The sequence below is a fragment of the Vombatus ursinus genome, unplaced genomic scaffold, assembly GCF_900497805.2.
Source record: "Vombatus ursinus unplaced genomic scaffold, bare-nosed wombat genome assembly UNPS02015255.1, whole genome shotgun sequence".
NCBI classification, from domain to species: Eukaryota; Metazoa; Chordata; class Mammalia; order Diprotodontia; family Vombatidae; genus Vombatus; species Vombatus ursinus.
This window is the reverse complement of record NW_020955033.1, coordinates 26,814,958-26,830,816: the sequence shown is the minus strand read 5'-3', so window position 1 is coordinate 26,830,816 and position 15,859 is coordinate 26,814,958. Positions and strand designations below refer to the sequence as shown.

At 37.8% G+C, this 15,859-nt stretch overlaps 1 protein-coding gene across 1 annotated transcript in view; it reads left to right on the top strand.

Moving 5' to 3' along the window:
- The window catches only part of LOC114031940 (collectin-12), a 231,053-nt gene that overhangs the window by 11,470 nt on the left and 203,724 nt on the right, over positions 1 to 15,859 (top strand). The window contains exon 2 of the mRNA XM_027847159.1: positions 11,089 to 11,139. Coding sequence (XP_027702960.1) covers positions 11,089 to 11,139 — 51 coding nt within the window. The remainder of the gene's footprint in view (positions 1 to 11,088; positions 11,140 to 15,859) is intronic.

Sequence of the window (15,859 nt, the reverse complement as noted above, 5' to 3'; positions counted from 1 at the left end):
CTCCAGCAAAGGCTCGAATTCTTCATAAAGCAGAGACATGAAGTAGGTACAGATTTCAAATGTGGGGAGATGAGATTTTGAAACTTTATCAAGAGATAAAGTAGTACTATGGCTGTCAGCAGTCAGTCGATAAACATTTATTAAGTGCCTACTATGTGCTGGTGCACACTGTGCGAAGCACTGGAAATACATATATGAAAAAAGAGACAGTCCCTGCCCTCCAGGAGCTTCCAATCCAGCTGAAGGGGGCAGTGCAAAACAGAGTACCTAGGGCTGGGGCAGGATGTTTCTGGAGTCAAAATTTAGCAGAGCAGCTGATAAGAAATGAAATTAGCTGGAAAATTCTGAGCCCTCTACAAATCGAGGTTTTGGGAGGAGTTTATTGCTTCTACCTGCTGCCCTCTAATCAGAGAGAAGAGGCACAGGAGGATGCTGAGGAAGGGTTGAATATGAACACTGTATCATTCCCCGTGATCATGAGATTTCAGGTGATGGGCTCATCCTGGGGGAAGCATGTATCTATAATCAGCACCATGACTGATTGCTTTATGCCTATTTATATCCGGCAGACCTCCTGATAGTGGGTAAACCAAGCCTAATTTCAAATAAAGATGTAAGAACAAAGGACTATAGGAAGCACCACACAAATTTGTATCTACAAGGTAGGAAAGAGGAGCAAGGTGGTAAGGAGGAGTGTGTCCTGAATTTGGAATCAAGGACCTGAGTTCTAATCCTGCCTCTGATGCTTTTTATCCAGGTAACCTTGGATGACTCCTCTGGGCCTCAGTTTCTTCATCTGTAAGATAAGGGCGTTAGATTAGATCATTTCTAAACTACCTTCCTCTAGGTGGCATAGTGGATAGAGTGCCAAGCCTAGTCAGCATGCCTCTTCTTCCTGAGTTAAAATCTGGTTGAAGACACTTGCTACCTGTGTGACCCTGGGCAAGTTACTTACCCTGTTTGCCTCAGTTTCCTCATCTGTAAAATGAGCCAGAGAAGGAAATGACAAACCATTCCAGTATCTTTGCCAAGAAAACCCCAAACAGGGTCAAGAAGAGTTAGACACAACTGAAAACGACTGAACAACATGCTACCTCTTAGCTCTAAATTTTTCAGATAATTCTCTATGCCTGTCTGTGGCATAAATTTCACAATAAGCTGTATTATTCTCTAACATTTTCTTTAATGTTTAGAATTTTGTTTGTAATTTTAACATTAGATGCTATCATAGAACGATTAAATATTATCAAAACAGTCTCTATTCACCAAGGATTTATTGATGGTCTTCTAACTGTATGGCACTGGGCTAGGTACCATGAGGTACAATAAGGTACAAAGATGAATGCATAAGTTTCAGTTCCCACCCTCAAGGAACTCTCTGTCTAGTAAGGGAAATAAGAATTGTACACAAATAACTAATAACAAAGGATAGAACATGAGAAGTGATATTACTAGAGAGATACAAGGGGTTATGCGAATGCAAAGGAGAGAGAGGTCATTTTTTATGGGAATATATCAGAACATGCTTGGTGGAGAAGGAATCAATCAATGGACAAGCAAATTCAAAGCTTCTAAAGTGGGATTTGCCTTGAAAGGTGGATGAGATTTTAACCGATGGAAGTGCAAAGGGCGGCATTATAGATGGAGGGGCATAGCACAGACAAGTGAAGAGTTGCACACACTTGATAAGAAAACAGAAGTTCTTGAGGGTAGGCATTGTTTCCTTCTCTACATTTGTATTCCCAGTGCTTTGTACATAGTAGGTGCTTAATACATACTTGTTGACTGATTGATTGATTGAATGAATGAATGAATCAATGAATAAGAATGAGCTTGGCTGGAACATAGAATATAGGAGGAGAACAGTCTGGAAAGTTAGGTCAGAACTAGATTGTGGAGGGTTTCAAATGTCTAATTGCAAAGTTTGGACTTAATTCTGTAGTCAGTGAGGAAGCAATAAACTTTTACGTGCAAAGCAATGATGTTATAAGAAGTAATAAATGTGATTTTTTTTCTATTTAAATATTCAAACCTGTAGTCTTTTTACTCAATCATTTTGCATTCTTTGCAGAACACACTGCCATTTTATTTCTAAAGTTAGGTCCTTTTTTTGCAGTATTTTTTGCCTTAGTATAACTGGAGACAAGCTATTTGTCCTTTTTTTTCTGTTCTGGAAGATTTATCATGTTTTCATTACAATTATAATAATATCACTATCATTATTTATCATGCTTTTTTATACCTAATAACAATAGCATCATTATTACTCATGTTACTATATTACACTTACTATATTATATTATTACTTATATTTCCTTTATCATAAGTTTAATTTCTGATTAGATTACAAATAAAATGCTGATCCCTATCAAATAAAACAAGAATTAGTAACCTCCTAATGTTCAGAGTAGCAAAAAGTATTTTCCTGATTTCTGTGCATTTGACATATAGAAAGCCTGCTTGGTGGCTGGACTTGGATTTAGGAAAACCTGAGTTCAAATCATCCCTCTGCTACTTATAACCTATTAAACAAGGGCTAGTCCTGTAAGTTCTCAAAGTCTGTTGCTTAATCTATAAAATGAGGACAAAGATGGCTATAAAACCTCGGGGTTATTTTGGGTCCTGAGTTGTTAATAACATATGTAAGAGATTTGCAAAATGTAAAGCGCTATATGAATGATAGCTGCTATCAATTTCTCCAAAATCTCCAGGATCTGTAGTTCCATCATTGTGGGTATTCCTACTGATGCCGATTGTATCTCCTCTAGACCTTAGATTGTTTTAAAGCTTTTGTGTGGTCCCATTTTATTTTTCAAATTGCATGAATCTGATAGGACAAGAGTGATTAAGTTAAGAAGAATCACAAGCATCTAAGTTGAGCCAGTAGCACCAAACCAAGCCCTTTAAAATGTGCCGTTTGAACGTGGGAGGTAGGAACAAAGAGATTTAACACAGAATTCACTTGAATTGGTTTTCCTAAGCCCAGTTTGGGCTCCTCATTTGCACTTAATCGGAGGAATATAGCTCTTGGCTTTTAGCATAGTTGTTTAGATGATCTAAAAATAAAGTTAAGTGATTTTAAAAGAAAGCACATTTATCAGTTTTCCACCATAGAATGTATCTCTAATCACATAGCATTTGTGACACAGAGATACAGTGTTTGGTTTAGATTTTTCCAGCCAGTCTCTTTGCATCATGGACCTTTTGTAGGTTTTGGAGGGAGGGATTCAGAAAGCTACAAAAATGATTAAATGGGAACCTCTCAAGTACTGAATGAAAATGTGAGTCATCTTCCATTTAATTTGCTGAAGACTAACATGCTGTCTAAAGGGGCCTTTCAGGGCACACAACTTATTTCTTCATTCTTTAGTTCTCAGGTTGCAGAAATCAGAGGCAGTTGACTTAGTATATGTCATTATTCACCCAGAACTAGCTTAATGGATGAAAAACGCCAAAGATTGCACTAAACTTTCTTCAACTATGAAGGCATAAACAAGACCATCTATCTTACTTTATCTCTGTTTATCCCAAAAACAAGCATTGGAGCTTATTGCATTTATAATAATTGCCTGCTGTACCTAAAACTGTCATTTTAGGTCTTACTTTTGAATAAATCATTGTGTCTCCTGATTGCAAAACATGAAGTCCAGAAAGTATCCGAAAGTAACTCAGGTCCACCTCTCATGATGCCATTGAGTAATCCATGAATAATTAAATCACCCACACAGTCCATCCACTGTTTGAGGGAAGAACCTGAGGCTGTGGAGGAAAGAGGCAGATACAGTTAACCCTTTAAAATCATATATGTCAGCTATTTAGTGATACTGCATTGAATTCATTCTGTATGTTTGCAGTATCCTTTACAGTAACCAGCTGGAAAGGTAGATGGAAAAGAAGAAAGCAACATAATAAACTATATACACTTAAACTAAGCTTTACAAAGCTGTAAACCAAGGACATTCCCAAACACAGACTTAATGTAGATGAAATAAATACACTTTAAAGAATTATTTTTCTTCATTTTTACATCAACCAGTCAATAAACATTTATTAAGCACCTACTGTGTGCCAGGCACTGTACTAAACACTGGTGCTGCAAAGACAAAAATGAAACATTATCAAGGAATTGACGTTCTAAGGGAATATGTAAAAGGTAGCAAATGGAAGCAAGCCTTCATTATCAAATACCTTACATGCAGCACCTGGCAGTAGGTTTCTTTGAATACTTGGGCAGCAGCATATTTTCCAAGGTTTGCCTATGATGTGAGTGAAGTATCTGAATTCCTGGTTAGTGTTAGTGGGTTAATCACAGGGCATGAATCCCTATAAATGACGAACTTGATTTTAACTGAACAGTGAGCCAACTGCTAGAATGTGCTATACGGAGTGACTGAAGTCCTAGTATTCATTCTTGACTGAACTATGAACTAAATAGAAGTTATTGGCCCCTTCCCTCCTAAGAGTGTAGTTAACCAGGTCAAACAGAAACCAAATATACGTGATTAAAAAAACACTTCTGAAATAGAACAAAGATGGAGCATCAATACAATCTCCAAACCAAGGCTGGACCAAGCATAGATTCATTAAGTCCCTGCTGGAAGACTATGGCAGCAAAGAGCCCTGGTATCACTGCTACTGTCCACAGGCCAGCAGCTCTCTCTGTGGCTCTGGATTGGCAATGAAACTATCACTTAGAATTCTTTCTTACTGTCATAACCGCTACGTACTTTCAGACCAGCCGTAGAGTCAGAGTTATGAAGGACCTTAGAGAGATCTTCTGGCTCAATGTTTTATTCCATGCAGGAATTCTTCATTCTTAGGATGAATGGGGGGAGGGGAGGGGAAAGGAGAAGGAAGAAAAAAAAGTAAAAAATAAAGAAAGTTACATGAAAACTTTATTATATATATAAGAGGCATAATAAGTTGTACATAATAGATTTGCAGTGCAATCGTCTTTTAAAAATTCTACCATGTTATGGAAATGCTTGTTTTATTTCATAAATAAAAATAAATAAAAATTAAAAAAAAAGAATAAAGGGGGAGTATGGCATGGGGGAAAGATTGGTGACTCTTGAATCAGAGACCCTGGGTTCAAATCCTGCTTCTATGACTGATAAATTCAGTAAGTCACTTAACCCTTTCTGGGCTTTGGTATCTTCTCCTTCAAAATGAGGTAGTTTGACTAGCTGAGCTCTAAGGTTCAGTCCTAGATATGTGATTATACTTAATAACCCATATTTTTATTGTACCTTTAAGGTTTACAAATTGCTGTGAGATAGATATTTTTTGGCTGTTGTTGACTCCTCTCAATTGGGTTCAACTCTTCATGACCCCATTTGGGGTTTTCTTGGCAAAGATACCGGAGTGGTTTGCCGTTTCCTTCTCCTCATTTTACAGATGAAGAAACTGAAGCAAAAGGGGTTAAATGATTTGCCCAGAGTCACCCACCCAGCTAGTAAGTGGATTTGAACTCAGGTCCTTCTGACTCCAGGCCCAGCACTCTATCTGTTGTGCCAGTTAATACCTCCTCAATATAAATTAACCAAATACAGCTTTGACGAAGGGATATTTACAGAAAGTTGTGGCATGGCCCGAAGTACAGGCAGAGTAGACTACACATGTTTGAAGGACTGGGTCACCATAGCCCAACCCTCTGCTACATGTATGTTATTTTCCTGATTCTTCTTGCTTTGTGCCAATCCATTTAAGTCTTCCCAATGCTTCTCTGAATCATATATTATGGTGCAGAATACGCCATGTGCCATAACTTGTTTAGTCATCATCTAATCAATGAGCACTTATTTTGTTACAATTAAATTATTTTGTTACAATTAAATTCCTAATAATTAAAAAGTATAATGGCTGCTTGTGAGGTAGTGAGTTCCCTTTTACTCAAAGTGTTCAAGCAGGGGCAAAATGACCCCTGGCCAGGGATGTTGGGATAGGATAAATGACCTCTATGGACCCTTCTATTCAAACCCTGGGAATCTACCAGTTGATGATGGATCATTTAGTTTCCTTTAGCAAAGCTACAGAGATGACAGTTTTTGTTTTCCTCAACATTTACTTTGATGTTTTAATTTCTAATAGATATAGATAAACAAAAGCTCTTTGTTGGGTTCTCCATAATTTTAATAGTTTTAAGGAGTCCTAGGACTAAAACGTTTGAACACAGATGTATTAAAGGATCTTTAATCTCATTGGTATTGGTTCTCCAATTTCCTAAGGGAGATTATATCAACCTCATCCTGTATAATTTTGGTCCATGTTCTCCCTTAAATGCTCCATAGGAGATTTACCCCATGTTTTGCCCTTCCTTTTATTGTTTTAGTATCTTGAGGAGTATCAATGCACCATTTGGGTTATCTTGTTTTGCATCAATTAAGTTTTTTAAAAGTAACATGGGCTGCTTGTGAAATAGTGAGCTCCCTTTCATGGGAAGCGTTCAAGCAGGGGCTGACTGAGTATTGCAAAAGATGTTATAAAGAGGCTCATGGAACATAGGGAAATTGTTGTCTCTCATTCACATCATATGATTGGAGCATCTAATGTTACTTATACTACTTCTCATAGGCAGGTCTCCCTTAGTAATATGCTACCCTCTGCTTATAGTCATCACAAGTTAAGTCAGTAGGCATTTATTAAATACCTACTATGTGCCAGGCATTGTGCTAAGTCCTGGCAATACAGAGAAAGGCAAAAATAGTCCCTGTGCTCAAAGAGCTCATTCACTGTTTAATGGGGAGACAACATGCAAATAATTATGTACAAACAAGATATATTCACCCTAAATTGGAAATGATTCAGGGAGAGAACAAGGGGGCACTAGCATTAAGAGGACTACAAGTCCTTCTGTGGCTCTTTTTATTTTTTGTGATTATAATTTTCCCAAGATCATGGTGTTACATAATTTGCATCCATTTGGTATCATGGAAAAAATATCACTGTTGAAGAGATAGGTTGCTGTGACAGCAAGCCTCTGTTTTTGGGATCACTAGCAACACTAAACCAAGAAAAGGATCAAAGTACACAAGACATCTGTCTGATAATACAGCAAATAACCTGCATTTAAATATTTGAAATTAAGGAACAGAGAGGGGGGGCTGGATGGAAGTACCAGAGACGCTCCTGAGTTTCACAGATTGCCTCCAAAAAATCATTCCCCTCCATTTGAAAATGTTTTTTTTTCCTGGCATCTAGAAGACTCTGAATTCCACAAACATAGTAAAATAAGCTCTACTTGAACTTGTGTTACTATGTAAAAGCAAGACTCAAGGAATAAATCACCAGTAGAATTCAGTTCAACATACCATATCGCATGATCTCGAGCCAGCTTGGCTCTGTGCCAGTTACCAAGGAGAGTTGGAAGGGAAAAAAATCACATTTCAAAACAGTCCAACAAAATATAGCATACCCCATAGGTATTAAAACTCTAAAATGCATCTGCCAAAGTCAAAAACTATGTTCTCCTTGATATAAATCTTAAATTAAACACTTTTATTGTTATTTAATTTGTTAAGGTCACCTCTTCCCTGCAGACAAGTTGCTGTCTAAGACAGGAATCAAGTTCAGGCAACTTCAGTCTCTGGGTCTTAAATCTCAACCAAATCCTTATTTGTTTAGGAATCTAGTCCTTGCTTTGGCTTTGAATATGTCAAAGACAGTACTGGAAAAGTGGCAGGCTGTTCGGGAGACCTGTCTGAGAAGGGGATCAAGTTAGATGCAGCTTTCTTAGGGAAGGATTAAGTTTGGGTTTGAGAAGCCAAAAGGAAGATTTTGAAAAGATTCTGGCACACTTGCCTGTTGTGCCATGACATCCACAAAGATGGTTAGGGATGCACTTAGCTTGTCTCTTCATGTCTTGAGAAAAATGTTAGGAGACACCGCAAGGTTGTGTGTGCTGAGTCAAACATCATTGAACCCATTTGGGCCTTAGAAAAGCCATTGTATGCCTGCCATAGCTGAGAACATTTTTTATAAAAGAAAATTCATTTTTAACCACTTATCTTGTCTGCTAGACTGACCCACACTCAGACATAATCCTGTTGAGTTATGCCATATTCCCCAATTTTATTCCCTGATCCTCTGTGGCTCTCTGTACCTCCTGAGCACTTTTTGGATGATCTGTTTGTGAAGGGAGCTGACAGGAAATCAGTCTACTTGACTTTTGGGTGTAAGCACCTGGGCAAGGGCAGCAGACACAGGAGCCAGGACATTCATACCCCTTTAAATATTGTGTAACAAGCATGAGTGTAAGCAACTTGATTGTCTGTCCTATCAACAGACAAGGTTTTTCACTTAATTGTAGAGCGACCCGAGCCTCTCATCAATTCAACTCACAGGAACTATTAGCCAAAATGGATAGAAAGGTTACCATTCCTTTTGTCAACAAACTTTTTACATAGAACATAAAACTGTGGATCTACGTGGCAGAAAAACCAATTCACTCATGTACTCAGGGTATCCTCACAGACCCAATCTTCTTAACTTCCTCACAATAAGTAGGATTGGCAAAATAAAAGACTATAGAAAAGGCAGAGAAAAGGTGTTATAGACTTCAGACCCAGTCTTAAGATATATTTTCTCACAATAAATGAGCACTCCAAGTATACAGTCTCATCCATTTGGGTGCCTTTGGGGGAAAGGAGTCATAATTTTCTGGATTGGTTGGTCAGTCAATAAACATTTATTAATTTCCTACTATCTGTTGGACATTGGGTTAAGCTTTGGATCACTGAAGATGATGCATTTTTTATTTCAGTTAGCCAAATAATTTATCTTCATAGACCCATCCTAAGATCACAAAGGAACCCAGTGGAAATAAAAAAACAAATCAGTGGATTATGACAACTGAGTATATTTGTGATGCAAATCAAGATCAGATGTAATAATGATGATGAATAATAATTTTCTTAGAGCTCCCAGAGACCTAGATATGGTATGATAAGGCTTAATTTTCCTCATTAAATGTGTTTGGCTGTAGTTTTAAAAAGCAGCAAAATCTGCCCTACACAACCACACCTAATTTAAACTTTAAAATGAGAAGTCTTAGAGTTCAGTGCTCATAGAATAGGGAGGCAACAGTCCACTGGAATGTTAAGCATTTGTACTTATCTGTATTTAGGAGGAGGATTTTAGGCTACTTAGAAGCTAGCCTGGCCTACATAATTTTTAATGCTTAGTTGTTTTCAAATTTGTCTTAAACATTTTTCTTGTTAAGTGACCAAAGAATTCCACACAACAAGGAAATTACCTGCACTTCTTTGGTTTGTAGTATGCTTTCACTGGATAAGCAGAGCAGTATAAAGGAAAAAGCACTGGACATGAAGTAAAAAAATCTTCTCCTACCCTTGTGCACTCACATATAGTGGGGCCATTGCCCTCCATTGTTCTTTCTGCTGCCAAGTTGTCACCTTTCTAATCAGTCCTTACTCAGCTGCCAAAATTAATCTTCAAATGGCACAGGTCTGCCAGTTATTTCATTACTTTACTCAAAAAGATTCAGTGGCTCCCTATTGCCTTTAAGATAAAATATAATTCTTTAACCTGTACTTGAGGTCCTCTCAAAACTGGCTCCAACCTTCCTTTCCAACCTTATTCACATTGCCCTACTCCACTCACTCAACATTCCAGGCAGCTTGGGTGGCTAGTTGTTCTGGAGTCTTTTCCAGCTTTTTCCTGCCTCTGCTCTTTGATAGAGGCTATCCCTTATAAGGAAGATTCCTTCCTTATCTCTGTCTTTTGAAATCTTTCTTTTCCTTCTAAGCTCAGCTACCATATCACCTCCTCCATAAAGATTTCCGTAATTCCCAAGATCTGTGATGTCAAACTCAAATAGAAACTCAAACCAAATAGGGCCACTAGTCCATACATAAGGAGCCATGCTGTCTCATAGTGACTTAGTTTTAAAATATGATATTTATCTATGTTTTCTTATAATCTTATTTATTTTGTTAAATATTTCCCAAATATATTTTAACCTGGTTCAGGCCACACTCGGAAGTCTTGTGGGATGCTTTTGGCCTGCAGACCATATGTTTGCAACCTCTACACTAGATGGAGTTGATTTTTTTCCTACTATTTTCCTAGTAGCCTGGGTCTCTTCTTTGCCCCTGGTATTATAACTGCATATATGTAGCATCCCACCCTTGCAGTAGATTATAAGGTCAGTCCTTGAAGGCAGGACTGTTTCATTTTTTAAGTTTTTATATCTCCAGAACATAGAATATTGTACCTTGCTCACAATCAGTAAATATTTGCTGGTTGAATTGTCTGTTGAAATCCACAAGACTTTCCCTGATCCCTGAAGGTAAAGGGGATCACTCCCTCTCTTCTTTCCCAAGTCTTTCCTGCTATGTTTTGATTTTTCCTCTACATTGAACACATTCTAATTAGTATTATAATTATTTGCATACATGTCTCATTCACCTACTAGAATGTAAACTACTGGCAGTGTCCTTTTCCATCTTTGTGTCCCTGTCTGGTACAATGCTTTGCACATAGTTGGAATTTAATAAATATTTGTTGAATTGACTGAAGGGCTCACCTCTGCCATTTACTAGCTGCATAATTGTGAGTCATTTAACCTCTGAGCCTATTTCCTCATCTCTAAAATGGGAATAATACTACTACATACCTCTCAGGTCTGTTGTGAAGAAAGCTTTGAATACGTCAGAGAAAGTATTAGAAAAGTGACAGACTACTCAGGAAACAGATCTAAAAAGATACCTGGATTTATCTATCTCTATTACATATTACATAAATGTAAACTATTAGTATTATTTCTAGACATTTTTAATTAGACTTGAAGCTCCCCATCCTAGAGAAGAAGATTAAGAAAGCTGTCATCAAAACACCCTCTGATGTTTACTGGAATTTATGTCAGGTACATTGGATGTGAGAATATACTTAGGAAATAACAGTCTGTATTCATCCATGTTCAACATATGTGAAGGAAAGAATGCCCATAAGATCAGTTGTTTGAAAATATCCTAACCACCTAAGCAGATACTTATTGAGCCACATTTCACTTCCAATATTATTTTCCAGTGCTAACATATCAGTTTTCTACCTTTTGTTTATTTGTAGACGATTTTGCAGAGGAGGAGGAGGTGCAGTCCTTCGGTTACAAGAGGTTTGGTAAGTAATGAATACCGTCTCCCATTCCTTGTGCGTTGTTGCTGAGATAGAGTAAAGAATTGTGGAGTAATCCGAACAAGATCAGCATTGGGCATGTGCTAGCAGAGACTTTTCTGATGGACTCCTCCGGTTCCAGGGATCTGTTTTATATTTAGTTTGACAAAGGGATGTCCGTCAGTGGCTGATGTAACTGAAACTGGTGCCAGTAGATGAGCTGTTATGATGTAAGTTGAAGGGAGATGTATCTTGTGGAAGAAATGCATTTTTCTTTGGGAATAAACCTCTAACAACTGTAAAGCCCATTGGGGATAGTAGCAACTAGAAAAAGAGTTAGGGTGATGGAATATCCAAGGGGCTGCTTACTGAATATAAGACTGACATTTTAGCTAGGTGAAGAAGCAGTAAGAATGGGACATGTAAACTTTTAATAAGGCAGAGGTTAAACACACGAGATTTCTTGATTCAACTGTTAAGAGAACAGCTGTATTTCCCTTATGTGACCTGCTACTCATTTCTCAACCAAACCCCAACCTCACCATTATCTCAGTTAACATCAACTTATCCACAGTAGTAATGCCATTCTGGTCCTCTTACAGAACAAAGAACAACAAACAAAAAAATGTTCCTTCGGGCTTCTTGAGCAGGATACAAACTGGAAGTCATGAGGCAGCCATGGAGGAACTGTCTGTCTTGAGAATGCATTTCATGGATCCTCTATTTTGATTTTTCAGATGCTTAGAAAGCAAACAAAACAAAACAAAACAAAAAAACCAAAACCATTGCAGGATTTAAAGAAAGTATAATGAGAAACAAGTTCCATCTGTCTAGATGGCTTTTATGGTGGGGGCAGATAGGAAAGAGAGACAGAGAAGGAGACATGGAAAGGAGAGGAGAGAATGAGAGAGGGAGAAGGAAAGAGAGAGAGGCAGAGACAGACAGAGACAGAAGACAGAGACAGGAAGAGACAGAATCAGAGAGACACAAGAAAGACACTGGAGAGAGACAGAGACAGACTACCCTTTGATTAAAGTTAACAATTCCCAGCTGTACTAGCTCCCTACTTGTTTTTACCTTTTTTCCTTCTAAATGTCCCTTCCCAAGTACAGCTCCCCCCCTTACTTTTTTTCTTCCTTTGTCACTTTCCGGGTAAATAGTGTTTTTAGATTGGAATACAGTTGTATTAAACCCACTGTTCTTCTATAAGCACACAGACAGGGTAGCATATTCTGCTATTTATGGTGAACCTCTCTCTACCCCTGGCCAAGGCTGCAGAGTCAATATTTCTGGCATGTGCAGTTGTGTTATTCTGTTTGGGAGTTCACTGAAGTGGGGGAGAGGCAAGGGAGAATGAAGATGAAACCAGAAACTATTAAAGAAGGCACTCAGAAAAGAGAAAAAGAAATAGGCAAGATAAGGGAAAATAATACAGCAGCAGTGATTGGTAGACAGACAGATACAAAATACAAGAGAGAAAAGCAATTAGGAAAAAAAATTGAGATACCTGTGAGCATAGGATATCACCAAAAGTATTTTGAACAGTGAACAAAAAGAATTCCTTTGGCAACATTGACTTTGAGAGAAATTTTATTTATCACTTGCTGGAGAAAGTTTCATTGCTCTTAAATTGTAGAGAGATTAATGGGAGCATTGTAAAAAGCAAGAAAAAATAAAATAAAAAAATTGGAGGGATTAATTTACGATAACTAAGGAACCAAACATGTGAGTAGAAGTTGCTTAACAGTGATGACCAAAGGGAAAAATGATAACAGCCTACAAATATTGGAATAGTGTACACTCCAAGAAGTGAAAGGAATGATACCGGGTGGTACTACTTACCGGGAAGAGTAGGATGAAGTTATGAATGGGAAAATTGAATCAAGATAAAGAATCTTGACGATTTTAAGATAAATTCATGGGGGTCTTGTTCAGGATGAAGTTAAGTTTTACAGCTGGAAGGGATCTAGGACTTTGTGTAGTCCAATTCCTTCATTTTACAAAAGAGGAAACTGAGACCCAGGGAGAGGTGATCTGACTTGCCTGAAGTTAGATAAGGCATTGTACTACATACGCCAGTGCTTAGCAAAGTGCCTGGCACATAGGGAGCCCTTAATATAAGTATTTTTTGACTGAATAGAACTGGATGTAGCCTACACTCAGCATAGCCACTATAACATGTCAACATGTCAGCATACTTCAAAGTTGAGTTTATGGAGAGATATAAATTAACATATATATGTATATATATACATATTATTTAATATATACCTCCGCAAACTATAATGTGCTAGCTGGAAGTAGCTAGGTGGTGCAGTGGATAGAGCACCAAATCTGAAGTCAAGAAGACCCGAGTTCAAATGTGGCCTGGGACAATTACTTGCTGTGTGACCCTGGGCAAGTCACTTAATGCTGTTTATTTATCTCAGTTTACTTATGTGTCAAATGAACTGGAGAAGGAAATGGCAAACCCCTCTAGTATCTTTGCCAAGAAAGCCCCAAATGAGGATATGACTGAACAAGAACCTAAAGTGCTAGATACAATACCTAAAAAATGATATAGGAATGAATCAATCTGGTGTTGAGTATGGTCAGACTGGATAATATGGATGACTTAGCTCACTGATTATAGTATATCTTCCTTAATACAATGAACATACGAAAATCTGAATTTAGAAAAATTATGGAGATATTTACAACATAAAACATTAATAAAAGATTCACTACAGAGGTTCTTTAAATAACATGCTCCTTTACCATACTTAATATATTTTATTTACGAAAAATACAGTCTTGCATGGACCTATTTATTGCAGAAAATAAGGGACAGGTGTTATATTGTAATCCTATTGGTGTTATTTTATCAGTTAATCAGCAAGCATTTATTAAGTGTTTACTATGTGGTAAGTACTGTGTTAGACACTGGAGAGCCAAAGACAAAAATGAAACAGTATCTTTCCTTAAGAAGTTTACATGTTCTGGGGAGAAAACAAGTGCACACAAAGTATACCCAAAAAATAAACATAATGTAATGGGGGAAGGGACCTTTAGGAGCTAGCGGCTGAGTGGCTCAGGAAAGGTCTAATATGGGAGCTGGTGCTTGAATTGAGCATGGAAGGAAAGTAGGGATTCTAAAACATGACGCTGAAGAGGGAATGCTTTCCTGACATGAGGGGATGGTGTATGCCAAAGCATGGAGATGGAGATAGGTTGTTGCGTATGAAGAATAGCCAAGAAGGCCATTTTGGTTGTACCTTAGTGTGCTTGACGAGGAGTAATGTGTGGAAAGGCAAGTTGGAGCCAGTTTGTGAAGAGCTTGGAATGCTGAATGGAGGAGGTCGTCTTTGATGCTACAGGAGAGCTAGAGCCACTGGAGTTTATCAAGCAGGGAATGAAATGGTCAGTCCAACAGGTCAATTCAATACAGTCAACAATAAATGAACAAAATAGACATTTATTTCCTATTGTATATATACGATTTTAATGTCATCCCCAATTATTCAGGGACTGGTTATTGAGCAGTAATGTAGGATAGGGGATAGAATGCTGGACTAGCAGTCAGGAAGACAGGCCTCATACACTGTATAACTTGGAACAAACCGCTTAATCTGTGTGCCTCAATTTCCTCATCTGTAAAATTAGGGGGTTAAACTCAACAGTCTCTAACATCCTTTCCAGCTATAAAACCTATGCTTTTTTTTAAACTATGGAGAAATTCTTGCTCCCCTCTGGGTCTCAGTTTCCTCTTCTGTAGGAGGAAGGGGTTAGATTAAATGATGTCTAAGGTTCTTTCCAGCTGTATCATTCTAGGGATGACTAATTAACCTCAGGCTTATCCAGGCCATTTTTCTGATCTCCCGTTGTTTGTTAACACCTTTTTCTGAGCAAAGCTAAAGTGTATGGTGAGGGGGGCAGCTAGGTGGCACAGTGGATAGAGCACCAGCCCTGAAGTCAGGAGGACCTGAGTTCAAATCCGGCCTCAGACCAAACACTTGACATTTACTAGCTGTGTGACCCTACGCAAGTCACTTAACCCCAATTGCCCAAAAATTTTAAAAAAGTAGAATAAAGTGTATAGTGAGGCTGAAACAAGCCAATTTGCCACTTGTTAAGTCACTCTGATAAAAGCTTTAATGAGGAAAATGTAGAAGGATTAACTATCTGGAAGTTGGAGATTTCTGTTGATTTCAGCTGTCAGCTTTCCCTGACCCTTGGATAGATGAGCCTGGATAGAGAGGTATTAGTATGTAAATGATTTGGGATAGTTTATTATCTGTTAATTTTTAAAAATGTCTTTTATGGAAACTGAATCAGAGTATAAGTTATTCTCTTCCCCTTTTCCTCATTATCATTATCTTACAATGTCTTGAATGACATTGGAAAATTTTATTATTATTAGAGTTAGCAAAAAGAAGAGAATTAGTTCATATTTTAAAGGCATCAGTTCAAAATGTTGGAATGTATTTGATATAATGATCCAAAAATGTCTTCCAAAAGTTATGGGTTAGTCATACGATTAATATGAACACATCCCCCAGTTTTTTTTTTCATTAAAATGATCTTGGGAAGGAGAAGGAAAAATGCCAGTTCATTTCCAAGGTGTGAATGGTAAAGTGTGGAGTTCTGGATTATCCCTTCATTTGCATTTGGAAACTTACACTTGGAATTCTGCTATTGAGTTTCTCTAAATGGAATCCAAGAAATGAAGAAATTCATAACAGAGATA